Source organism: Manacus vitellinus, unplaced genomic scaffold, assembly GCF_001715985.3.
Source record: "Manacus vitellinus isolate BGI_N305 unplaced genomic scaffold, ASM171598v3 scaffold_8_pilon, whole genome shotgun sequence".
In the NCBI taxonomy this organism is placed as follows: Eukaryota; Metazoa; Chordata; class Aves; order Passeriformes; family Pipridae; genus Manacus; species Manacus vitellinus.
Window position 1 is genome coordinate 3,484,457 of NW_021940864.1, and position 26,543 is coordinate 3,510,999.

General features: G+C 41.7%; 1 protein-coding gene across 6 annotated transcripts in view; it reads left to right on the forward strand.

Moving 5' to 3' along the window:
• The window catches only part of LCLAT1 (lysocardiolipin acyltransferase 1), a 114,955-nt gene extending 89,804 nt beyond the window's left edge, over positions 1-25,151 (forward strand). For 5 of the 6 annotated variants that reach the window (XM_008934800.2, XM_018085331.1, XM_018085330.1 and 2 more), the window contains one exon: positions 20,910-21,418. In XM_008934800.2, coding sequence (XP_008933048.1) covers positions 20,910-21,418 — 509 coding nt within the window. Of the gene's footprint in view, positions 1-20,909 lie in introns of all 6 variants that reach the window. The other variant, XM_018085329.2, reaches the window with a different exon arrangement.
• Positions 25,152-26,543: the final 1,392 nt, after the last annotated feature.

Genomic DNA, 26,543 nt, shown 5'->3' on the forward strand with positions numbered 1-26,543 from the left:
TCCACAGTTTTATCACAACTTGAGTACATCATTGCTATTTTCTTTTTACCTAGTTTGGGGATGTTTGTAATAAAGCATGTAAGGCATGTACCTATTCTGTAATCAAAACTCTTTTGTGTTTTGTCAGCGGTATAGAAATTTGGGTCTGAATGGCAGTGACGTGTGTAGCTGCTGGGCAGAGTGTGTTTGTCTGCAGGGGTGGAGTGAGTGCCTACACCTCTGGAGGGAGGAGGGAGGAGGGAGGAGGGTGTGCCGCTCACTTCTGGTGGAGTTTGTAGCTTGGAGGTCCTCTTGGGTCCTTCACCATTTCAGAAAAGGAACAGCTGTGGTTCCATGCCTTTGTTTTTTCCATCTGTTGCTAGCCAGGAATTTGTGAACATCCTTCTCGGATGTGGATCTTGCTGAGGTTATTCATGTCTTTGTCACCTCCCAGGCTGAATCCATACTTGGAGCAAATGTTCATAAGTCTCTAGGGCATTTAGCTGGTGTGTAGAAAGCAGTGGCATGCATCCTGGGAGGGTTTAAGCAGCATGGGCTTGATTTTTTCAGATAGCTTTGAGCTCTTTAGCTCTGTAATGAATTTGCTGAAAGCTGCAGGTGTGTTGTATCTCTGAAAATCAGGTTCTGGGAACACACTGAGCTCATGTCTGTTACTCTCCTCTGGCTACCTAACTTGTTCCAGATGGTGTTCTAGGCAATAGCAGCTAATAGAGGAAAATGCTACTCTAGGCAATGGTAGAATAATGAAGAAAAAATGTTCCAACCTTTGGCCCAGAATTCATTTGAATTGCAGGAGGACGTGCTCTGTGCAATCTTGCTTTTGCATCTTACCGACACAACAGATGTGAGCTGCAGGTTGGGTCTTCTGCCACAAGAAGACAAGCCTGCACCCACATCTGGGATGGGTAGGAGAAATGGAAAGTGCTTATCCTCTTTGGTGGATGAAGGAAGAGGTTTGTAATAAGAAAACACACTGCGTGTATAGCATCCAGACCAGCCTGATGAACTCTCCTGATTTCTTGGGCTAGCAGTGGGAATACCCGTGTCCCATTTCCATGGATAGCAAGGAGTCCAGATTCTCCAGCAGCCCCAGTACAGCTCTTTGGCACAGTTAGCTTCTGAAAGGGCTCACTGCAGCATCAAGGGGAGCAAAGGGATCGTCCAGTGTGGGGCAGGAGACAGCAAGATAATTCCTTTCAGAAGTGGGTTGTTGCTGGATTGGTTTTGCTGTATCACCTGCATCCCAAGAATAAAAGTGGCTTAAAACCCCCTTTTGTAGAGGAAGGTGTTTACTATCACACTGAACAGGCTACTCATCTGGTTTTGTAGCATACTGAACTAGCTTATATCTAGCCCTCTGTCCAGGACAGTTGTCTCAACAATTAAAGTAACACAGGCATTGGATTAGAAGGCTCTATGTTCAAGGTATTCCCAGGGGCCAGAGAGCAGTCCTGAGCTCAGATGTGTTTATTTGCCTGTGAGAACATGGGTTATTGTGCTGATGATGCAAGAGTGTCTCAAATATGTGTCTGCCAGCTGTACCTCCTGCTTCAAGCAGTCACTTTCCCTGCATATGAGTTCCTAAAGCAGGGCATGGAGCACATTTGATGAAGTCCTTCCAAAGAGTCTCTCTGTGCCTCATACCTGGTAAGATCACAGAATCATGGAATGGTTTGGGTTGGAAGGGACCTTAAAGTTTGTCTACTTCCAACCCCCTGCCATAGGCGGGAACACTTTTCACTAGACCAGGTTGCTCAAAGCCCCATCCAGCCTGGTTTTGGACACTTCCAGGGGTGGAGCATCCACAACTTCTCCAGGCAACTTGTGCCTGTGCCTCACCACCCTCACAGTAAAGAATTTCTTTGTAATATCTAATCTAAACCTGCCCTCTTTCAGTTTAAAGCCATTCCTCCCTACCCTGTCACTATGTGCCCTTGTAAAAAGCCCTTCACCAGCTTTCTTGTAGACTTCAAGATCTCAAACAGGAAGATATTTCTGGACATCTCCACCTTGACAGCCACAAAGATTGTTTGACCATGCTTTGTAGGGATCAGGGGTAGCTAAAGCATGGTATGACTGTTAAATTACTAGAGGGGCTATTCTTTGAACCTAGTTGTTGAATCCTTAAATGTAATCCATGTTCAACAGTCTTTGTTCCCATGGGGACAAGAAAAAAAAAGGAAGAAAAAAAGAAGGAAAAAATAGGAACGTAAATATACATATTGTATCCAGGGATGCATCTTGCCTGGGAAGCTGATGTCTATAAAAGGTTTACGAGCAATCTGCTAAAAGTAGTAAACATTAGTAGCCCCATCTTGCAGAGAAACAAGGGGTTTTCCACAGTAGTGGTTTCCTGTGAAGTTTTTAGATTTTAAAAAGAGCAAAAAGCTGTTGTTGGGCTACCTTTTTTCTTGCTATCAACCTAAAACTATGTATTTTATAATGGACAAAATAGAGAATACCTAAAATAAATCCCCTTATAGCTATTCTTTAACTCTAGGTTACAGACTCAGGAGAAGAGCTGAGTTGCAGGGTCAGTCAATTTATTTTCTGTGTTTCTCTAGCCCTGCTCCAATCTCTACTGCTGATCAATTATAACAGCAGTAGCAGATTGCATGTCAGGACATCTTAGGACGTGAGAAATTAGGACTGTTGAAGACTACTTTACAAATGTGTGAACCCAGGAATGAAGTGAGAATTAGACCTAAAGAATACACATAGTCCTGCAAACTGAGTCTGGCTTTGGGTTTTTATTTAGGTTTTTATTTATTTTTTGATATTATATCAAGGGGTAGAAAGTGAAACATTACTAAACTATTCACAGGATTTCACAGAAATTGTGGGGGTATGTGCCGAGCAGGATGGTTGTTTTGTTCTCTAAGTAGAAATACAGTATTTAAAGCAAAACCAATATCAATTCATTCCTCTAATAAAAAATAATGAAAAATATTTATACATGTCTATTCACTATGTATAGTGAAGACAGAAAATGAAATGCAGTGCTCTCAGTGGCATTTAGGAACACAGAATTTATGAAGTGCTGCAGTTCCTTGTTTATTGTGTTTTTTGTGTTTCACAATACATGATGGTCTCGCATTTCCATCCCTCTACCTAATGTCTGACATGCCTCTGGTGCCAAAACATCACACTGTGGGTTATCCACCGGCTATGTTGGATTTACAATTTCCTATTTCACATTCATAAGCAGAATGCTTTTTGTGTCTGGATAGATAAACGAGCACATCTTGCAGTAAAAATTTTATATGGGAATTCCTGGAGCAACCAGTACAAAAGCATGTGGCATGCTATACAATTAATGATAAGACTTTGGCTTTGCATTTATGTTGAATTATGAAAGGAAGACTGAAATCCCTTTTCTTAACATAAAATATTTAAAATCAAGCATTTATTATGCCTAGATTTGATAAGGCTACTTACCAGCCTAGACATGTTTGCACACAGCAGTATCTTCTCATTTAAATTCAATCACAGTCACAAAACAAGCCTGGCTTAGACTAGCTGAAGATATAAACTTCATTTTCATCTCATTAGGCCACCTGGAAGCAACAATCAGTGAGTAGTCCTGACGTCAATGGTCTCTCTACTTCATTAAAATGTTAATTTCATGGCTTTAATTCCCTTTGTAAAACGTGCTGCTGCAGGACACTATATGCAGATTTATTCTGAAGCAGACAAATCTGCATGCCATATTCCTTTTTAGTGCCTCAGGTTCCTTTGGATTTTTATTTTTAGCCATTCCTATTTTTATAAACTGCTGTGAAAAGATGATCACCATAACAACCAAAGAGTAAATATTTTCTTAAAACAGCCCTTTGAGAATGTATACTTAAGAGTCAGGAATTCAGGGCATCGTGCATTTACTGGTATTTTGCTCTGCTGGTCCCTTTTTCAGTATTTAAAAATGAGAGAGGTATTGTTACTGGCTGACATTTTCAGATGGTAGATCATGAAGGGAAAACAATGTGTGGTAAATCAGAAGCATCTGCGTAGATCAGCTGTAGCTGATCAACATTTTTAGTTGAGGTCCTGCTGATGTCAGGACAAAATGATGGACTTCTCAGTTTTGGAATCCTTCCTTGATAATATGCACTTCCTCAGCACTTAGTAATCTTCATCTTGCTTTAGGGGATACATTTCTTGTTTTATAGCATACTTCAAAATTTTACGTTCTATTTTGAGTCCAACCATTGGCAGTAGAAGTGTGTCTTCACGCAGGAAAACAAGAGAAGGTAATTGTTCATCTGTCTTTTTCCCTTTTATTGTATATAATTCTTTTTTAAGAGTCCTAGCACTGTTGTATATTTTTCAAAGTGCTATATAAACTCTAATTATGTTTTAGTGTGCCTGTGGTATCTATAGATGGATGGGCTGTTTACTCCTGTTGCAGATGGTAAACCCAAAGTGCAGGATCTGGACTTTTCCAGACCCATTGCTGATGGAGCTGCCTGACTCAGGAGTGCTGTGCTCAGCTAGAGGGCTCTGATGACACACTTGGGTCTGGGCAAGCGACAGCACTCAGCAGTACAGTCTTCCTGTTCTACCCTGGCAGATACTATCACCTGAGGCACTGTACAAATCCCACTGAGCCCCCACTTGCAGGTGGTACCAAGGGCTTTCTGTGAAGGACCTTGGATAATGTATGTACCCTGCCGGATGTTAATCTGGCTGGAGATGACAAAGACCACCCAAGTCCCAATCCAACAAATAAAGGAGGGGTTTTTTCCTAAGCACTGGACACATCTGAAGTTTTCCCTCTGGGAATCCCAGCAGGACTTTTCTGCAGCTAGCCCCAGGAGGATGCTCCTGGTAAGTAACTAGGAACAGGTAGTGAGTTTGGCCTCATGCCTGCCCTGAGACTGCCAGTAGAGCAGCACAGATGTAGCTGTATCAGTCGACTACTGTGTACATCTCTGCTGGTTCTCTTGAACATGTATAGCACAGGAGCAGTATAAAAATGTGCCCTGTAATTGTAACTGACAAGTAGCCAAAATAGCTTAAAAGGTGTGAACACACTAAAGTTAGACAGCATTCCAGACCTCCATAAGTTTCCTATTTCATATTAGGTAAGATAATTTGCCAATGAGTCTAAAAACATGTTCGTACCTAATTTTTCACTCTTGGTGTCAAGGGAGAAGTTTTTTGAAAGTCAGTGAAGACAGATGGAGAGTAGCCAATTCATTTCCATATTGGGGCTTTTGCCTACAATGTTATTTCATCACAGGCAGTACCATAACTCAATGTACTAGTCAATTTGAAATGCCAAAGTGTGCCAGGGTTTTACTCCATGGGTAGAATTATTCATTCACGTCTGCAGTTGGTGAGTGGAGCGATACTATGACGACTTCTCAGATCACAGACTGATCTAGAAAAATATTCCATTTGTAACCTGAGACATTAGTTGTTATTGCAGCAGCATATTCACTCTTCTAACACTGTGTTTTGATTTGACTTACAATATATCTTACAAACTAATCAAAGAATTTGTCACTTTGGTGTGCAGGCCACTTAAACACAAGTTACTGCAGGTGTTTGGACAATTGTTGTCAGTTTGTCAAATGAATTCTCTTGTAGCCTGGACATTTGAAAGGCCAATTCAATGATACAGCAACATAGTTAAAGTTGCTGTCACCACTTAATAGACTTATGACTAAGTTGACATGTCTTTGGGAGAATAAAAATAGGAGATCTTACTTTTTGTTTTGCATTTCTTTTGCCTCTGTCGCTAATTATGTGTAGTTCCAGAGATATTCATGCTATAATTGCTTATTGTTTGGTGTGTTTACTTGTTTTAATGCTCTTTGAAGCAGAACAGATGGAAGAGTTGGTGGGAGTTAGTTTGTGCCATCATTGCTTAGGCAGAAAATACACTGAGTGGTGGACTTTGGGGTTTCAACATTCCATGCGTTCCATGTTTCAAAAAGTAAATCAAAGCCACTGAAGTTCTCCTTGGCATATGTTTGCCCACAGAGAGAAAGGTTTTGGCCAGAGTTACCTCTTAGAGCTAAACTGTCTTTGCTACACTGGATTTTTCATCACCCCACTGTTTATTTTTTAAAGACCAACTGGCAGTTCATCATTCGGCAGCTCTTGAAAAGTCTGACTTTAACTGTTCTTCAGAAGAGAGATTATGCTCTTCAAATAAACTCAGACTCTCTCACTGCCTTTGTTGACCTGCCCTGTGAACCAGTAGCAACTTCTTTGTTCCCATTTGTAAGGATGACCTTTTTCCTTCCCACTGGGATGAAACATGGGAGACATCCAGTTGCTCCTGGGTGATGGCATGTACCATGGCAAAGCTTTGCTGCAGGCAGTTCAGAGTTTTCCACTAGCCCTGGGCCAGGTCTCTTCATTGACTTTAATTCACTCAGAGCAGAAGTGTTGGTGTGTTTACTGGTGTTCAGGAGGGCTCTTGTCCTTTCTCTCCTGGCTGAAACTCTCCACAGTTGTTGGCGTCCATAGACCAAATATGAGTGAGAATAGCAATCTTCACCTAAAGTCTGTGCAGCTGGTGTGTAGCTTGTTCATGGCCATTGAGACAGAATAGCGAAGCTGGATGTTGATTGTAGTGAACAGTGTTATGTACACAAGTACTTGAGGGAAAATAGCGAAGATTTTCCAAGGAAAGTGGAGTTTTCTGGTATGTTCTCCCAATGTGCGTTTCCAATCTGTTTGCTGTTCCGATTCACTTTGGGATCCTCCAGTGGAAGAAGCTGTGGAGTGAGAACTACATAATGTCTTTGTGTTTTCAGTGATAAGCCTCAGGAGAGCAACATGCAGATATATTGCTCAGACCATCCTGAGGGAAAGTGTTTCTGAACTCAAATGTGTTAGAGATTGCAAAGTGTATTTGTGGAAAACATAGCTCAGAAGGATTTTCTGCTGTGACACATAGTTTCTCCCCTTAATTAAACATTGTCCTCTCAATGCACTGTGTGAAATTTAGGGGGCTTCATTTTTCCTCAAGTTAAAATATTTAGGGAAAACAATTGTGTGCTAACAACAATGGACTTTTTAAATTGCAGACCATTTGTTTCTGTAATTCCTATGAAATAAATTGAACTGCCTAAGTTGATTCTATTCATTGTGGTTTAGTTATGTACATATTCCTATTTGTGTCAAAAAACAGTGTTAAAAACATTTGTAATGACTGCTTTCAGAGCTTTCTAGCATGCAGTGCAAGTGGAGTTAAATGTTCCACTGGAGTTCAGAGATGGAAGTTTATAGCAGATGTTTTCAGGAAACCAATTTTAGACTTCTGTTCAAAGATGCCTGTACAACAAGGATTTACAACATTTCTCATCTGTGACTTCAGCTCCCAGCATGAGATTGCCTTCTGATCGGTATAAAAACCAGCAGACCACTGCTGCACACGTCTTTAATGTGAAGGTACAAAGCTTAAAGTATGACCCCAAACCTAGTTGTCTTTGCCTTGAGCAGAGCAGCACATTTGGCTCTGTGCTGGGCCATTGCATACTGTGTCTCTCTCAGCCCTGTTCTTGTAATACTGAGACCAGATCTGAAGATGAACTGCTGGCCTGCGTCTGACTCTTTTGCTGTCCTTGCAGTAGGAATTCAGTTTTTACTTCTTAGGCTGGCAGACTGATAGCATCACACAAGTGGAAGTACAAGATGGGTGCCCAGAATTCAGCTTCTGTCTGGGCACAGAAATGACTGTCCAGGCACTCTCGGCAATCTTTGCTCATTTTCATTCAAGGGATTGACTTTAGTATAATTTTTCTAAGCATCACTGTGAACAGCAGTAGTTGGGAAAAAATCATTAGCAAATCATTTTATCTCTAGACAGACCTTTTTGTTACTGTGCATTTAAAATTGCTGCAATCCCTCATTCATCTGTAAGGCCATGGTGCTGTGTTTTCACAGATCCCATGGCATGTAGCATCCCTTTGTCTTTTCTATGGCACTGTCATGACAGCTTCTGTTGGTACAGCCATTCTCACAACACCAATTAAACATAAGTGAGCTGGAGCTACAGGCATTGTTCAGTAGTTGCAGCAGTCACTGTCAGAGGAAGCTCATCTGCTTCTGGACCTCCCTGTGTCTACTTCCTGCAGGGCACAGCAGGACAGAGGAGCATCTCCTTCATTTTTCCTAGCATTTTACAAGTAAAGAGAGGAAACACTGCTTGCATTGACACTCTAGGAATGTGATGTAGGATAAACAGTGCATGTCCTCCACCTTAGCTTGAGTGAATGGGGGGGTAGCAGCTAGCCCAATGTCCTGGGGAGACCACCATGCCAGTGCCATCAGGATACAATCAGAAGAATGTTTGGTTTTACAATAACAATGGATTAAGCAGATTTTTGTTTTTGATTTAGGAAAAAAACCTAGGACAGGTTCAGTTATGTGCCATAGGTACCTGTAGGACCACCCCTTCTTAAAGAATTGCATCCTGATCAAGAGCAGTGAGTCGTACCTGCAGGCTGCAGGTAGGAAGGGCTGGAGGGGTCTGCATTGCTTGTCCTCTCTCCTTCCATAGTTGCTGGGAGAGTGCATGTGTTACGTGAGGTTTCTGTGTGTGAGGAAGATGCAAAGGCCATCAGACCCTTTAACTTCATGGATCTTTTCCATCAGGGTAGCTCCACCAAGTAGCTGCTGTAGGGTTTGGGTCTGATCCCGCGTCGTTAGGGAGTAAAGGAACTATATAATCATTATCCTTTTTAGAAATTTTAATCACAGCCTGTGGAGGGATGGCAGTGCTTTATCTGATAAATATGTCACTGTCTTTCATCAGCTGATTATAATCATCTTGGAAGTTTCAGTGTGTCTGTTTTTCCCTCTTCTTTTTTACTATTGTGTTTTGTGTAACTTTCCCTAATGAGCCCAGTGAAAAGCAATTGTTCTAAATAAATCATGTGCGCTACAAAGCAGTATATCACAATTAGGTTTCCATTATACTTTAATTAGGCATTCCATTATTAAATTGATGTCTTTGGCTTCTTCCAGGTCTCAGACTAATCCTGAAACAAATTCCTCTTTGTGGATAAATATTAGTCAGTCATAATTAAAGGGTATTCATTGGCATTGTGGCTTTTCATTAAATCCCTTTCTGATTAAGATGGCTCCCCCAAGTACTGGCCTGATTAAATTTAATAAGATTTGTTCACTTGTGTGTATCATGGTCTGGTGGAAACTGTTTTAGCACCAGGGGATTGGGAGCAATAAGTTCATATCTCGGTGCAGGCAGCCATGGTTCTAAATGCCTGGTTTGCACAGTGCTGTACATGCTTGTTTTGGGGGCACTATGGTTTGTGTGGTCACTCAGTGGTGGAAAAAAAACATGGAAATTGAATTAGTAGTGGTAGAATTGAATATCAAAGGGCTAAGTCACATCTATAGGGTTACAGTAAAGAAGGGAAGATTAAAGTATGTTAGAGGCTCTGTTTTGTTGACTCTTTCATGGCTAGGCCTTTGCTGTTCAACTGAAACCTGAGTGCTTTTCTACCTCAAACTGTTTTCACTCTCTGAGATGTACAGATAAGCTCATTTCCTTGTAAATATGCCTCCACTGCAAATTCAGATAATAAAGCAGATGCTCCTGACAGAAGTTCTTGTAACAGCAGGGAATGGAATGTTTTCAGACCAAAATCCTTGTCCTGGGTTTAAAAATCAAGGTGAAACAAAAACATGATATGGCTCTAGTATATATATGGATCAGAGAAAAGCTATAAGCATCACAATTTCTGTGTGCTGAAATTATGCCTTCTTGTGGAGCTGCTCGTGCTGTTCTGCATTCCTCTTGCTTTGTACACAGAAATGAAAACAAACCACTGAGACCAAGAATGGCAATAGCACAAATCGGTGAGGCATGAAATGCAAGAGATCGGCTCAGGACGTCTGCAGAAGCACTCCATCCAAATATTTGAGGTGGCAGCTAGCAGGTGTTTTTTCAATATCCAGTTCATACTCTATTTTTGGTGCAGGATACATTTTCATCTAGTGTTTTGGTGTGGGATGGGCCGTATTTGTAATACTGAATGTCTCAAAAGTTTGAATGTGTTTTTGGTGTCTTCTTGTGTATCCCAAATATAACGGTGCTGGGTATATCATCTAGCCAGTGCTTTGTATCCCATGGAATCAGAGTTGCCCCCTAAATCCAGATTGCTCTTCCTGGGGCTGCTGAAGGCTGCTGTGCCCATGAGTGATGCCTGGGACAGTTTGAAGCGGGCAGGGTTGTAAACAGTGTCAGGTCACTGCGCAGCTGAAGGGTACTCTCTAGCGGTTGACTTTGGGTAGTGATAAGGACAGATAGCAAAGTACACCGAATTAACTTAAGGGCGCTCATCTGTTACTGCTGAAAAAGCAAAGAAAAGTAGAGTAAGGTGAGGAAGGGAAGCTGAACTTTATATCTGAACTATAGAAAAGAATAGATGTAATGCACGAGAAGCCAGGATTGAAGTGTTTTTTCTCTAATAGTCATAGTTTGTTTACTTATTGCTACTGTTGCAATGCAGTGCTGGATGGTGTTATACTATTCATAGCACCATGCTTCCATTGGCCTGAAATGAGGGCTGATGGAAAGCGAGAATCCATGGCATTTCTGAGGAGATAGGATGCGCTTTGATCTGTTGATTACTGAGCAAGAACTGCCAGGACTGCTTCCTTCTGAATATCTGTGGTGAATTGTTTTCCTCTACTCACAGTGACTCACAGTAGTTTTGTAGTGACTTTGCAAAGGACAAGACTCAAAATAAGTAGCGTGGTCAGTCTGTAGATTGACTAATGTTTATCTAAGACAATGTGAAAGTGATTAAAAATGATGAGGAAATTCCTACCCTATATTCTGGCAAATCCTAGAACTACAGAAAAAAGATAGATGTATTTGAAAAGAGTGTTAGCAATGGTTGTGGAAGAATTGGGGGAAATAAATAACATCTAATAAAATGACTGCAGAGATTGGGAAGGAAAACCCCTTTAATGCTCGCATTTTCATTGGGATCCTGAAAGCTAGCATATACTGTTGTGCTACAGCATGGCAGTTCATACATACTGCTACTGCTTACATCTTTAAAAATTACCACTTTTCTTCTCCTAAAATTCCAGGGTTTAAGCCAGCTCCATTGTTTACCTAGCACTAACATCCTGCAATGTTGAGCATCATTGGTATGACAGTTGTGTATGTAAATTGCTCCAGAGTGTTTTGCTTTACTGTTAACTCAGTGAGGCCAGTCAGAAATGGCAGTAGAAACTGCAGATGCAAAGCTGAATTCTGGCAAAACTGGATTACCTAGAATAGGGATGTGTTTTCTGCTGTAGAGGTTGATGCTTTATTCCATCCACACCGGGGAGAGATTGTTCATCCAAGCAGAGGGCAAAGAAATGTGCTGGGGTGGATTACTTCTTTCTCAGATTCACAGGGATTTGAAATGCCCAACCAGTAACAGAAGAATTGGGTCGATTGTCTGTTATATTAAAGATTAGAATAAGCTCTGTGTGTTTGTGTATGATTTATTTTAAGGGTATTTGGTGTCTTGTTTTTGCTTAATTGTAGTGATACTTAGCTTTTCAGAAATACTTGGATGACTAGTTTAGCATTCTTTTTAAAAATAAAAATAAATCGTCCATTTCCTAATTTAGGTACATTTGCCTGTCTAGAGTACATACGATGCTTTTTAAAAGGATTTCACTGAAGTATAGTAAATTATCTTCATTTCAAGCATAATTGTGATTCTGGTTTGAGTTTGTTGGTTGTTTGCCAGGAAATTCATGTAAGAGCTCAGTGGAGTTGGAAAGTTGCATACCAGTGCGTCACTGTCTCCCTTATATGAAATAAAATTTTTCTATATGGAAAACTAGTGGTGCCTCTAAGCCTAGAAACAACATAGCTTCTTCTACCTAACATGTAACATACCTGTGAAAACCACATCCCATATGTGTAAGTAGAGCAGACTTGTGGTATGGGAGGCCAGGAAAGAGCAGATATGCAGGCAGGGGAATAAACATAGCATTTTTGTTATCTGGATTTGATAAATATAGTTTGGGAATTATAGAGTAAAGAGTGGTGAGTCAGTTTTGCCTGGTCATCTCTAGTGACTGAAAATAACTTGTTATTCCAACCCTTTTATCCTTCATTCCCTCCTCCCCACATATTTTCATATTTTATTTATAGCTCAACGAGCTTTTGCTTTGCAATTTGTAAAATAACCCTTCAGAGCTGGGGAGGGAAGACCAAAGAGCAACAGCCCCCCAGGCAGTCTTGTGGATGGAGCCCCTGGGTTGGTGCTTTTCACATTGCAATGGCTGGGTCCCCCCTTCCCCCTGCACATCCTTCCCTCGTCTGCTCCGAGATTCCTCTTTTAAACAAACAACCTCAGTTCCTGAAGTCGTCAGAGGGTTTATGTTGACAGCAGTACCCAGGAGCCATGCATGATGTTTCAGACCAGCTGGCTGTGACTTTCATAGCAGTGGGGTCAGAGGGCCCATGTCCAGGGAGGTGGCAAGTAGAGTTCTGGCTGTAAAACCTTAGTGTGGAGGTTGTAAGCTGCTCTGAAATGCATGAAATCCAAAACCCATCCTTGTATTTATCCTGTAAAGCACAACTGTGTAAACAATGCCTGCAATAATTATGAGCTAAATCTTCTGTATTTTCCTTCAGCCTAACACATGCCCAAGTATTTTTGTACACTTTAATCCACAAACTAAGAATCAGTTTATCACCTGATGTATCTTAACTTGCAGAGCAGGATAAGATACTGCTTGATCCGCTCTTAAGCTTCCCACACTACTGACTTCTCATACCATAATGAACTACACTGTATTAGCTCTGATTTGATTTGGAGAGAAGGAAGGGAGCTGGCTGGCTTAACTGCAGTCCTTCTTATATTTTGCTTATGGAGAGGGCAAGGGGAGAGACGTGTTAAAGCAATAAATGTGAATCATAGCGTCATACAATGGTTTGAGTTGGAAGGGACCTTAAAGATCATTTGGTTCCAACCCCCTGCCATGGACAGGGACACCTTCCACTAGACCAGGCTGCTCAAAGCCCCATCCAGCCTGGCCTTGAATACTTCCAGTGATGGGGCACCCACAACTTCTCTGGGCAACCTCTGCCAGTGTCTCACCACCCTCATGGTAAAGAATTTCTTCCTAATATCTAGTCCTACCCTCTTTCACTTTAAAGCCATTCCCCTTTGTCATGTCACTACAGGCCCTTGTAAAAAGTCCCTCACCAGTTTTCTTGCAGCCCCCTTTAGGCACTGGAAAGTGCTCTAAGTTCTCCACAGAGCTTTTCTCTTCTCGAGGCTGAACAGCTCTCTCAGCCTGTCTTCTTAGAAGAGGTGCTCCATCCTTCTGATCATCTTTGTGGCATCCTCTGGACTTGCTCCAACAAGTCCACATCTTTCCTATGTTGGGGACCCCAGAGCTGGAGGCAGCACTGCAGGTGGGGTCTCACGAGAGTGGAGCAGAGGGGGAGAATCCCTCTCTCAAACTGCAGCCCAAGGTACAGTTGGTGAAGGTGACTATCAGATATCAGCCTGGAGTGGGAGAATCTCAGGCTCTGTCACAGGTAAGAGTGGAAAAACTCTTCCATAGCTTGTTTGTGTGCCCTGACACAACTGGGGATCAGCATCTTTTCACAGATGATGTGCCAGTCTGATTGCCTGGAAAAAATTTCCCAAAAAAACAGGGAGTGGTATTTGCTAGCTCCACCTTACCAGTTCAGCAATGTCTTATCTCCATTGGAAGTGGCTGCCCAGTTCAGCTGTGGCATCTCAAAGGAATTTGCATTGGAGAACAGTGGGGTTTTGCATTTCAGCCCTGTTGCATGTCACTTCAAAACCTACCCAGTGTCATCCTGGCAGGCTCACCATAGCTTACTGACTCTGTTGCCTTCCAGGATATGGTAAAGAGCTTTATAATGCTTAATAAACAGGGCTGAATATCAGCTCTTGCAGTGGTGCTGTAGCTACAAGAAAGGACGTAGTCTTTGGAGGCATAAAAACAAAAAGCAAGTAGGAATGTTAATACTAGATGCCTGTGTATGGACTTAATGAGGCCATTTTGTAAAATTCTACCTGGTTCCAGCACCCACGCTTTGAAAGTATGTTGAAATATTAGAAGAGATTCAGAGAGCTACTAAAGAGATTTGAGTTTTAAAAATTGCTGCATTTTGAGTTTTCAGAAACTAAGTAGGTTTAGTTTGTTCAGGAGCAACTTCCTAGGTTGACAGATCATACAACCACTTACCTGTATGAGCTCAGACAGCTCATTAACTTTGCCAAGTTATATGGTCAGGAAGTAAAAGAACAAAAATAATGTACACAGACACATACACATGCCCCCCCGATTAATTAGAGGAACTGCTTATCTCATGTTGAAAGCTTTAAAGCAATGTGGGATGTCTGTCTTACCACATCCCATGGCAAAACTGAAAACATTCTGCATAAGATCCTCTGTCATTCAGGAGATCAGATTAGATGATGATAACATTAGGTCTGGTCTTAAAATAATTAAACGAGGTATTTACAGAGATTTCAAAGTCAAAGTGGATCTCCCTTCCCAACACCAACCTCACAACAACTTCTGTTAGTGGTGTTGTTTACACATTAATGAGATGTAGCATCAGGCTGCAAAACTATGTCATGTAAATGTATTTAGCTAAAGAATTAAGCACATGTAATGACTGCTGGTAGCTATGAGAATATCCTTATATCTCTTGGTCTTTGTACCAGACAGGCCAGAGGTACCCGGTGTCAGATCCCAATAGTCCTCTACTCCAGTCTGCAGCACCCAGAGCACATTTCCTTCCTGCTGAGAAGCAGAAAGAAGCCAGGGTTGTCCCTTCCCCAGGCTCCTACCCTCAGGTACTAGAGGTGCAATGTCCTTAACTCCTTCATGTCAGCAGGTGGAAGGTCTTCCTCTCTCCTTGTATCACAATGCCAGTGGAAAATCAGATAGGCATAGAAAGAATTGGTATGCAGGATCACTCTTCTCTGTTAATCAAGGCCAGTATTATCATTCTGTCTTTTTTTGTTTGCTTATTTGATTGCTACACTTACCTAAAAAAGATTTCCAATAACTACTGAGTTGAAAGTGATTTAGATTAACCCCAGCTGACACTGCTGCTTTAAAGAGGGCTGCCTGAAGTTTTAAATCCTCACAAGCATGATACTTCCCAGGAGGGGCTGTAAATCCTTGAAGCTGCTCCCTCCTGATACTGTGTTCTCAAAGAAAAATCACTCAAATCTCGTGAGCCAAGGCAGTGGTATTATTCAGTAAGCAGTTTTAGATGGCTTTTGTTTTGTCCAAAAATGTATCTTTGTTTCAAAGCTAACATACATAGTGTAAAACCTGACAAGTTTGTTCTACTTGTTTCCATCTGTGCTTTAATTATGTTGCTGATCAGTTAATTTACAGAAATGCCAAACCTCACTCTTTCATGTTTCTTAAGGAAATGTGTATGGGGTTGAGGATATTAGGGCATAGGTGGGTGAGCTACAGCCAGTGTTTTGTGGAAGCCTGGAAATGTATGAAGTATCTGGAGCTGTGCAATGAAGGGACAGATAGGTCACTTCTCTGGAGAAAGTAGTTATATTGAGGGCAGAGGTGGAATGGACAAGGGCCTCACATACTGGTCCCACTTTTAACAGAGCAGCTTAATTTAAGGTGATCATGAATATTCTGTTGTGAGAGCATCTCAGTATGCCTCTCCCCATTCTGGCTCAACAGCTCATCAGCGTGCTGTTCTGTGATGTACCATGGCTAAGAATAGCATCTTCTCTGCTGGATCAATGCATGAGGAGAGACTGTATAATCCTTGTAAGATTTAAAGTAATGTCAATGATAACTAAAGTAGGACAAATTACAGCTGCTGAGATCCTTGCTAGGGATGGAAATGGGTTAATGCCAAGGAGACTCAGCTGCCTGTTCACCTTCTAGGCTGCAGACAGTCTGAGCAGTTCATGGCGTGGGTTTGCCTGGGACCATCCTCATTTTTGGCTCAATGATGGTCATTTTGGCTTTCAGAGCTCCGGTTCTGAATCATCATGTTGGCCCTGAAGTCACTGTTTGTACAGATCCTTTTGTCTCGCAGGGAGCTCAGTCCCAGGTGCAAGCAAGGAAGTGTCCTTGTCATTTGTGTGAATCATAACTGAGGAATGGGCTGTGCTTGATCTCCCAAGTGATACTTATGGCAGAGGGGATGGGTCCATCCAACCAGCCCACTTATGTGGGACTGTGCTGTGGGGCTGAGCATCACTTCTGGCAGTTGTCTCCAATTGCATCTGCATCGCAGTATTCTCTTTGTGAATGTGTTTGAAAGAAGCTGAAAATAGTTTAATCCTGCCTTTTGTGTTCAGGCTGGGTTTTTTCCCCCTAGAACTAAAATATTGTGCTGGCATGGTATTATTGAACACACAGTTCAAAGTAATGTTCAGGTTGTAAGGTTTTATAATAAGGGATGAGATAAAAGGTTTGTCTGCACCCATGCAAAGCAGCACAGGGGCAGAAGATCAGGCAGGCAAAGCCCCAAAAGCCAGATGGAGGAACAAAGCCTCTACCATGGCTCCTCTGAGGGTTGTCATGGGGGAGCCATCGGCTTGTGGGCCAGGAGTGACACCCATCACATGAGTCCATGGGAGAGGACCCTGTCCATCACCTTACAGACTGAGGGCCATTACTGCTGTCAGGGCTCTGGGAGTTGCTACAGGATGCCAAAGAGTGAGCTTTTGGGGGGACAAGACTTACTATGGGATGTTTAGGGGAGGAACCAAAAGTGAGGAAAAGGATGCTTCAAGGTGCTTTGGAGGAAACCAGTTTTGGAAAATAGAGGAATAAGGGGTAAAGGGGGCTGGTCCCATTTAAATGGGGCTGGTCAGTACACCTGCCTGGCTATGCCTTGTGCCTCATCAGCCCAGTCTGTCCCAGCTTCTCAATATACCTTATTTCTATTTTTCTGGGTGAGGGTAAATGTTTTTTAAAAGGCAGTATCTTTCTCTGATGCTAATATTTTGGTCATGAGCCTGGTTAAGTTCTCCCTGTGCCACCTCTGAGTACAGTGCCCAAAGCAACCCGCTGTGCAATGTAATAGCTTGAAGTAATGTCATGTATCAATGGAGCCTGAAATATAAGTAACTTTGATTGGAGCACTGAAAATTTAGTAAGTAAAAGAATTCTCCTTTTGAGGCATTTTGTCACCCCAAAATGAAGACCACCACGTGGATTAATCATTGTCTGCATGTTATGCAGTTTATAGCCACTTAACAATGATTAGAAATAAACTTTATGTTCACTCCTGACCACTGCAGTAAGCTTTCCTTTTCTGAGGTGCTTTTATAAAGCATATATAGGACAGAATATTATTCATGTTTATGAAGGATACATAGTTCTACTACTGCGGGAAGAAAGTCGTGAGACTGTAAAGCTACTGAAACTGGTGTCTCTTTGTCCTGAAGAGCTGGGCTACCTGCCTGATGTTTTAGCCCTAATGGCAATTTTTTTAGCTTAATTAGATTTCAGATGCAAATCTGTGAACATTATTTGATTTCCTCTGTCCTTCATTCCTTCTCCAGTGGGACATGGATACTAAAAGCATTTAAGGAAGTGTTTTATCCACCAACAGCTTCTCTGAGCTAACCCACTACAGAAGTACAATGATGTGGTTTTCCTTAGTGCAATTTCTTCTTCAGATGTGCAGAAACAGGTTTTTGAAGCCAATCTTTAAATTCAGGTGGAAAAAAGATCTTTAAAGTCAGTGACTGCCCTGCATCTTCACTTAGGATCACTTTCTTTTTCTGGTTGACTGGCACCTTGGAACACATGCTGTTAGATGTTTCCAGATTGCAGAGACAAGGAGCTTAACTTCAGAGGGAGACAGTAAAGATGGCTCCAGCCAAGAATGCAGGTTTGGAACTGCCTTAATAAACCTACCCTAAAGGGATTTTGTCCCCGCTCATGAATGGTCTACCTTTATCTGTTGCTGTAACTTTTCTTCTTTTTAGCAGATTCTCCAGTAGCATGTTTGGTAGTGATGCAGTGACACTGTCCATATCCACTGATAAATCAGCATAGAAGATGCAGAAGCTTTTTGTTCAGGTGTGGAACGTGGAACCTGCAGTTCTACTGCATGTCACACTAGCAGGGCATGCTTCTTTCAGCAGCTGTAGAAAACTGATTAGAGCTGGTCCTTTCCACATGCTTGCCTTGCCAGGGAATTAAAGCTCCAGGCTGCCATTTGCATGGAGTTCTTAAATATGTATGACCCAAACCAGGGGGCTGCTGAGAAAGGCTCTAATCCTCTTGCATATGAAACCTGGTATTCTGGTCTTCTCTCTTTCTCATATTTCTGTTCTTTCAAATATGCTAAATCAACCCTTGAAGTTTCATTTCTTCTTGTGTAAAATACACTTTAATAGGTGAACCTTGCAGCTGGAATTAGGAGATACTGGTTCCAGCTGGACACACAGAGCAGGTCATGTAATCATCCTCATGTGTAGTACTGAAAGAGTAATGTCCATCCTCCTGTATGCAGCTCTTTGAGCTTGATTCTGGGTAACTAATTTTGAAACCATAATGTAGTGTAGACCTTCTGCAGTTTGGTAGAAAGCCCTGCTGGAAGGTTTCTTGTCTGGCGATGCCACGGATCCATAGGTAAGGAGTAGAGGCTTCCCTATTTCTTACCAGGAATTCATGGGGAGGAATATACTTGCATGCTGGAGAGGTCAGACCAACTGTGAGAGTGCAGAGAGTCTTGCCAATCCTACTTGCACAGAGTCAAGAAATCTGATGATTTATTACCTGTAGTCTGTAATTGACAGTGGTCCTGTAAAGCCTTGATTTTTCAAGAACACTTGCATGTAATGGCAGACTGTTTAGCTGCAAAGACACAAGTAACCAAAAGGTGGGTGAGAAACTCATCTAGCCAAAAACTTTTTTTATAAAAGGCTTTCTTCATGCAAGGATCTCAGGAAGGCTGAACTTTTCTGGCCTGCCTCTTAGGGGTAGAGTGTGTAGGTTTTATGTGTCACTAGGACCTGGGGAACTATGGAGGATCAGGAGGAAGACAGATTGTCCATCAGCAGATGGACATCTCTTGGAGGTATGTGTAACAGCTCTTGCCCTGGCTGGGCCAGGAACTGTGGGATATCTGTCTTGTAGGATGACTGTAGTTCCTTCTGATGGCAGAAATATTTGGAATAGTGGGGAGAAAATGCGAGCTGTTCCCAAAATGAAAATGTTTTGTGATCAGGTGCAGCAGGCTGGCCATCGTTTCCCTTTGTAGGGGCTGGGTTTCTAAGGCATGTTCAATTTTGGCATCTCTTGATAGGAGATCTGAAAGGTTTTACCTGTGCAGAATACAGGGATTCTCTGCTTATACAGGATGTGATACCATAGCTAGAGAAAAGATGGATTGAGTTTCACTCTGATAGACCTCCTAGGAGCCATATATAGCTCTTTAAAAACCCGAGTAATCTGCTGCTGCCCAAGAGAGATCATTATAAGGCAGAACAGTTATAAAATATTCTGAGTGGCTGAATAGGGCTTTTCCCCCTCTTTTGATATTTGGAATTGAACTTTAGATACATCATTTTGAACATGGCCTTTTAAAGTAACTTTCTATTCTTGCCCTGTCATTTTTAGAGCTCTAAAAGAGAGCCAAAATGCCAGGGGAAGGGGAGCAAATAAAAACGAAGAATGGGGCTAAACAGTAGGTTTTGATCATCTTTGCAAGAAGTGGCATCATCTGTGAGAACAAAAGTCTTCAGTTGCTGCAACTGGAGACAGCTTTTAGTCTCCAATTCTATTTTGCCCTCAGCCAGCCAGCCAAATAAAAACAGCGACATAAATCACTGCTGGCAGAACTTAACAGTTATGCAACGTCCAGTGCACCACATGCCTATTTTTAGATCAGTTTTACACTAGGAGAATTTACTTTATGAAATCTAAAAAGAATGTCTGGTCAGGGACCGGGGCATAAAGAAGGTATTTAGGAAGTGCAAAATATAAAAATACTTAGTACAAAGACACACTAGCAAGCCCCACTTTGGCAATACTGATATCCTTTCAAGAGCATTGGCTCAATCAGACATGCTAATGAAGAGCAGGGGTTTTTTTCATCAATATGCCCCTGAATTTCTAATCTGCAATTGCCTTTTAAATGGTTAACTACACTCACTTTACCCAAATAGCTAACTGTATGTGGTTTACTTAATGCTGGGGCTTCAACCCCCACTTAGGCTGCACTTTGTCTTTCCCAGATGTGGAGTGCAGCGAACAGCAGCTCACCTCCTTACAGTACTGGCTGCTCAGGTCTAAAGAAATTGTGTTAACTGAGTGCTCTGCAAAGCTGGCTGAGCTGCAGAGCTACTCCTCATCCTTTGTGAGATACCCTAGATTTAATGAGTTTGTGATATTTAGCTGGTATATGTTTCACTTATGTTTTCTCAGTCTTCAGCGAATTAGGATTGTGAATGCTGCTTGCTCCAGACCAACCTGAATCTATTTCAGTGTTCACAGTAACATAGACTAAGTTGTATTTCATTAGTGAAAAGCAATTTCAGCGTGCAGCACAGCTAGGAATAACTGAACATTAGACTCACTGTGCTCTTTATCCAAGACCAGATGTGCGCCTTCTCTCCTTTAAATTTGATTTTAATCTCTTACTCATTGTTGTTATTCTGCTTTGGTTTGTACTGTGTATAATCTTGTTCACAAAGTTTTTTGTTCAGTTTCTGAAAAGATAATGGCTGGGAAAAGTTTGACCTTTCAGCCTGTAAAGATTCTAGCAGATTAAACATGCTCTGCATAGCTAACGTATCTCTGGGATTTCTGCCACAATTTGGACAGTTTTCAATCACACCTTGAAGCAAATTAGTGTTCTGACTATTGCATGATCTGTATTGATCTTTTTTCCCCACAAACCTTTCTTCTAGGTGACAATCTCGATGCTATCCATGACATAACTGTGGCGTACCCCCAAAACATTCCTCAGACAGAGAAGCACCTTTTGAATGGAAACTTCCCAAAGGAGATTCACTTCCACGTCCAGAGATATCCGATAGAGACAGTGCCAACTTCTAAGGAGGAGCTGCAGCTTTGGTGCCGGAAGCGTTGGGAAGAGAAAGAGGAGAGACTCCGACACTTCTACGAAGGTGGAAAATGCTTCAGTGCAACAGGGCAAGGCATTGTTCCCCCCTGTAAATCCGAGCTCAGGGTCCTCGTGGTGAAGTGCATCTCACTCCTGTACTGGACAGTGTTCCCACTGGGTATGATCTCACTGCTGTACCTGTACAGCTTTGCTCAGTGGTATTTTGCAGCCATGGTCATCTTTTTTGTTGTGCAGCAAAAGATATTTGGTGGGCTGGAACTAATTGAACTCGCTTGTCATCGATATTTTAAAAAGCACCAGAAATTTCACGACACGAAAATAAAAAACCATTAGTTCTGGTGTAGAGAAAGGGGAGGGGTCTGAGATGCCCTGCGAATTTTATGCACAGGGAACAATTTTTGCATGAGAATTGTCTTTTACTATCGCCATTGTTAGCCATTTGCACATGATTCTGTGAAGAGAAAGAAAAATGTTAGTTATTCCTACATGTGAAAATGGTAGTTTTTTTATCTCTGAATGTAATTTCAACATTGCTCTTGCAAGCAGCTAGCAACTGCATTCTGCTGTCATTAAGAAACAAATTGCTGGATTATTGAACAATCATAAAGACGGTAATAAATGTGACATGCACTGGACTTTCATGTAGAAACCCAAACTGTTCAACTAAGAGAGACAGATGTATGATTTCTGTATAATCACATTGTTGTGAAGTAAGCGTCGGATTTGGAAAGCTGGTAAGTTTAGTGATGTTTTGATGGTAGGTGGAAGTTGGAGAAGAAGTTGTTCTGTTTCTTTTTTATATTTCAAATACTCAAACTTATTTTAAAATAATATTTTTGCATAAGCTTTTTCAAACACTACTGAACCTACCACTGTTCAACCATTCTGGCTTGGTCACTCAGAGGGTTTTTTAAGCCTTGTAGTCTTGTGTCATAATACAGAGAACAGTGCTGGCTCTGCCTCCATTTAAGTCTTTCCTGATTATTTAATAGACCTGTGCAGCTAAGTTTTGATTTCTCACTGTTTCATACTGTTTCAGTCTCCCTGTTAGCTGTGGGAGAGTTGTTCCCACTGTAGTATGCAGAGCTATGGGATAGGGGAACTGGGTTTTTTTGTTGGTTTAGTGGTGTTTTTTTCTCACAGAGGCAAAAGTAAGTGTCTGTCTCCAAATAGCTGGAAAATGTTTTTCAAAACAGTTTCCTTGTAGACCTTCTTGGATTGAAAACATTTTAGTTAATTTTCAGAGTAGGCAAGATATCTTTTTTCTTTTTTAAGCATTAACTTTGGTTTTCACATTGCTTCCTTTGGCATTTCACGTGTCCATATAGATAAGCTGGAAGACTGCTTGTTCCAGGCATGTCAGACAGACCTGTTGAAATGCACTTGATGCAGTGGTTGTCTCCTTATTGGCACAAGAGATGGGTTTGGGTTTTAGACTTATCACAGTACAGGGAAGAGCTACATCTTCCCTTTGCTGTATTGGCTTTGGTTTCTTGATGACATCATTTCCTTTTTAACCTCCTTCACAATTTTGGGAGGTTCTCTTGGGGCTCCCACTATAACACGTTCACTTTTTTTTCATGACATTCAGAAAATCCGAAGGCTTAAGCTTAGACAAGGCACTTTCAAGTGTATTCCTTGTCATATACAGTAAAAGTAATGTTATATTCACACAGAAAAAGACAAAAACATTGCCAGCACTTAGGAGACAGTTCAGGTCTTCAGGTTAGATTGTTCTGCAACCTCAAATTTTTTAAACAACCTGATCAATTCTAATGCTGCAAAACCTTCTTGACTTACTAAATATTTGTGTTTATTGCATGGCAGCTTGTCTGAGCTAGACTGAGATGGCCTGGCTCCGTGTGTTGAGTGGCATTGCCATGAAATGTGAAAGTACAGAGTGCAAAATGTATCTTGTACTGTGCTGGGTGTCTCAAGCGTTGGGTTGGCATGGTGGACACACCTGTTTGCTTTTAAATTACGACTCTAAGCATGTTGTCTTATGTGTTTGTTTCAAAGACCATTTTTTTAACAAATCACCAGCCTCTATTCAACTGTCCCTTGCAAGGTGACAAGTCTTTTTTAATCTATGCTTATAATAACTAATTGTTTATTATGCGGAAAGTACTTGAAGCCATCTGGTTTACTCCAATTTTTTTAATCCCTTTTTTCTTAAAAATAAATAAATAAAACTAGGTTTATATTTAGGGTTATGTTTCTTAATGATTTTTTCATATTTGTATTTGAGTACCTGACGACTGACAACTGGTGTTTCATTGTCACGAGTGGAAGGAGGTCATTTCTGCACCTTGAGGTCTTTTTTTAACACAATTCTGTAATATCACAGGCATGGTTGCAGCTTAAATCTACATAGCCTGGTTTTTCTTCACCTAATGCTCTGCTTTGGTGCAGTTCCCTGCACATCCAGGTAATCCACTGCAAGGGAAAACCTAAAAACCGCATTTATGGTTAATGCAGAGGAGACCTAAAAGGCTTCTTCTAGTCTGTCCTAAGCCATGGCTTAGGACAAAGTGCTTTCATGCTGGGAGTAACCATGGCCAGCCTACTCCAATAGCCTTAACATCATCTTCAGGAGTGAATTCAAAGAACAGGTTCTATGTGTTGGTGACATAAATACCAGCTGTGCTTTTCTCAGTCGTTCAGAGAACTTTGTGGTGTCATCAAATGTATCAGAAGCATCAGTGTGAGTCTTGGTCATGGAGCAGTAAAGGATTTACATCTGTGTGTGATTCAAGTTGGGCTCTGAAAGTGAAGTCAAATACAATCCATCATTGACCCTTACAAGCTGGAGCCAAACACGTAACCTATTGTAATGTGGTAAAAACATCCTGCAAATCTGTAATTCATCCTCCTCTCTCATGTGTTCGGATCAAAGAGAAAGAATAATATTCTTGTCAGCTGCTAATGTCACTTTTGCAATGCCCAACTCCACGATGTGGAGTAAGTGGTCAGTGAAGAATCCTCCTCTCCCAGGGGAGGTGTTGGCTTTGTGTCTCATGTAAATTTTCAGATTCTGTGCATCATTTTTCAGCTCAATTAGAAATGCAAGGCAGGGAAAAACTGAATGAAAACTAAAAGCTTTGTGGATATAGAAACTTCTTTGTTTAAAAAGTGGTTAAGGAACTGAGGGAAGATTGTTCTGTGAATGTTTTTTTTCTCTTTGGTCAAAATGTAGCTTTTTACTGAAAAGATTCTAATATACAGATTTCTTGCAGGCTTCTTTATTCCTACCCTGTTTTCCTGTTTAAAGAACACTAAGATGGCACTTAGAGACATAGTTTAGTCTCAGTCTTGGCAGTTCTTGGTTTATGTTGGACTCGAGGGTCTTAAAGGTCTTTTCTCACCTAAATTATTCTATGATTCTCTGCTGGGTAAATCACTTTGAAATGTTTTCAGTGCTGTTAGATTAAAGGTGCTAGTACTCCAAGAATCACCCACTCTTCTTTCATGGGACATGTATTGGCACCAAGACTCATCTCACTCATTGGCAGGTTTGTCACAGCTCACCTTCTCCTGTAGTCCCAGCAGCTGCACTGCTGAGCATTAACTGCTCTGTCTGTGGGACCTACAGGTCTAGGTAGGTCTTGTTTACATTATTTGAGATCAGTGACATGCTTTAAGGATGCTGCTCCCATTTGCTCAATCAGATGTTTCCTCTTCAGCATCGGGGGGTTTCTTTCTCTCTGCTCAGAACAGAAGGTTTGAAATTCTGCCATCTGTGTGTGTCATCAAGCTCACTTGGATAGCAGGATTTCAGACCAAATCTCTTGACTTCAAAGCTGCAAGGCCCAAAGCTGGTCTGTAAGGTGTTGTCTGGATCATACGAAATGTAGTTCTTAGTTTTGTGCATTGCATCAATCGGTGTTGTTTAAAAAAGATCCGTGTTTTTATAACTTGATTTTATATGTGCACTATGTGAAAGGAAACACCAGGATACTACAACCCTACAGAAAGCCTTAGTTTTCAGATTTCACTGATAATATTATTAGAATGTTTTAACCATGTACCAGTTACTCAACAGCAACAATAAAGACCTGAAGCATTGCATGTGTTTAATTTTGCTGTTTTCTTTCTACTGCACCTGTAAGGAACAAACCTTGTCTTCAGTCGCACAGTTGGCTGTATTGGGCAGACTGGTGTCCAGTTGGATGCTCAACCCACGGTTTGTGGCTATTGGAGGGGAGAACTCCCCTTCTCTCCTTGGGAAGTTGGAAAGGGGACTGTACCCTTACTCAAACTTCTTCCTATAAAGGGGTGCAGAAACCTTTGAGAGCGTGCAAGAAGTACAGCTCAGCTTTAGCCTTGCTGTGCTGCTTAACCAGGACTGCTAAAGAGTAAGCTGTGTTAGGTAGTGATCCCTGGGTAAGTCCTCCATTGTAGCTATATCCTTTTACTGTCTGTGGAACTGGTGACACAAGAAATTATCTATGGCAAGGTTCCTGTTCTTAGAGGACCTGTCTTTAATGTAATTTCAGGTCACAGGCTCCTTGATTTCTCTCTCCATTGCTTGAATGCTAATCTGGTGTGGAAGTACAAGGGCTGTGTTTCTCAGCTCCTCATTACCTGATGGGGAATAGCCTTGCTGTGACAACCCTAGCAAAACAGCTGCAGCTCCAGCAGGTAGCATGTGTCAGAAAGACCACAAGAAAGGATGTTTTCCATGTCTGTGTATACTCAGAGCATTCAAATCAGTCCCTCAAAGTCAAAATGAATGGCTTGTCACTCTGGGAAGATGGTTGTCCCTTCCTGTTGGTTTCCTCAGAACTCAAGCATGCAATGAAAAAATGTATTTCTCTATCTTTCTTGTCATTACAGAAAATAATAGTAATGGAGGCCAAAGCTTTCACCCTTCAGCTGCCCCAAACACCTCCTTTGCAGTTCAATACAATAGGAAAAAGGTTGTCTGATTTCCTGAGGACTTTGGATCAGACCACAAGCTATCTCAATTGCTCCTGGGAGTGGGGAGGATGGTCTGTGCATGTAACGTGGTTGGGTGGCTCTTGTCCTAGAGAGGGTTTCTGCTGAGACACACAAGAGGCAGAGAGCGCTTGCCTCTGTTCTTGCTGGGCCTCTCAAAAGTCCAGGCATCTTTATCAGGAGTGGATTTAAGGCCCTGAGTTTTTAAGTAGATGTCTTTGTTCTATTACAGTAGGGCCTCCATATGGTTTGTCATCCCTTTTTCTGGAGGTCTTCATCTGGAGTCACTGTTTTCTCTGGTGGTGGGATATGCAGAAGACTGACAGGAGGCATTTGAGCAAAACTCCACCCTCATAGCTGCTCTCAGGAGAAGAGGGAAGGGTATTTGAAATACTTCATGCTGGGCTGCATGAGAGAGGCAGGTGTGCAGGTGCTGGTGTAATAGTTTTGGTGGTCAGCAGCCTCTTCCCTAGATTTCTCTGTCCTCTTGCTCGTGTGAGACATAAGGCAAGAGCCCTTT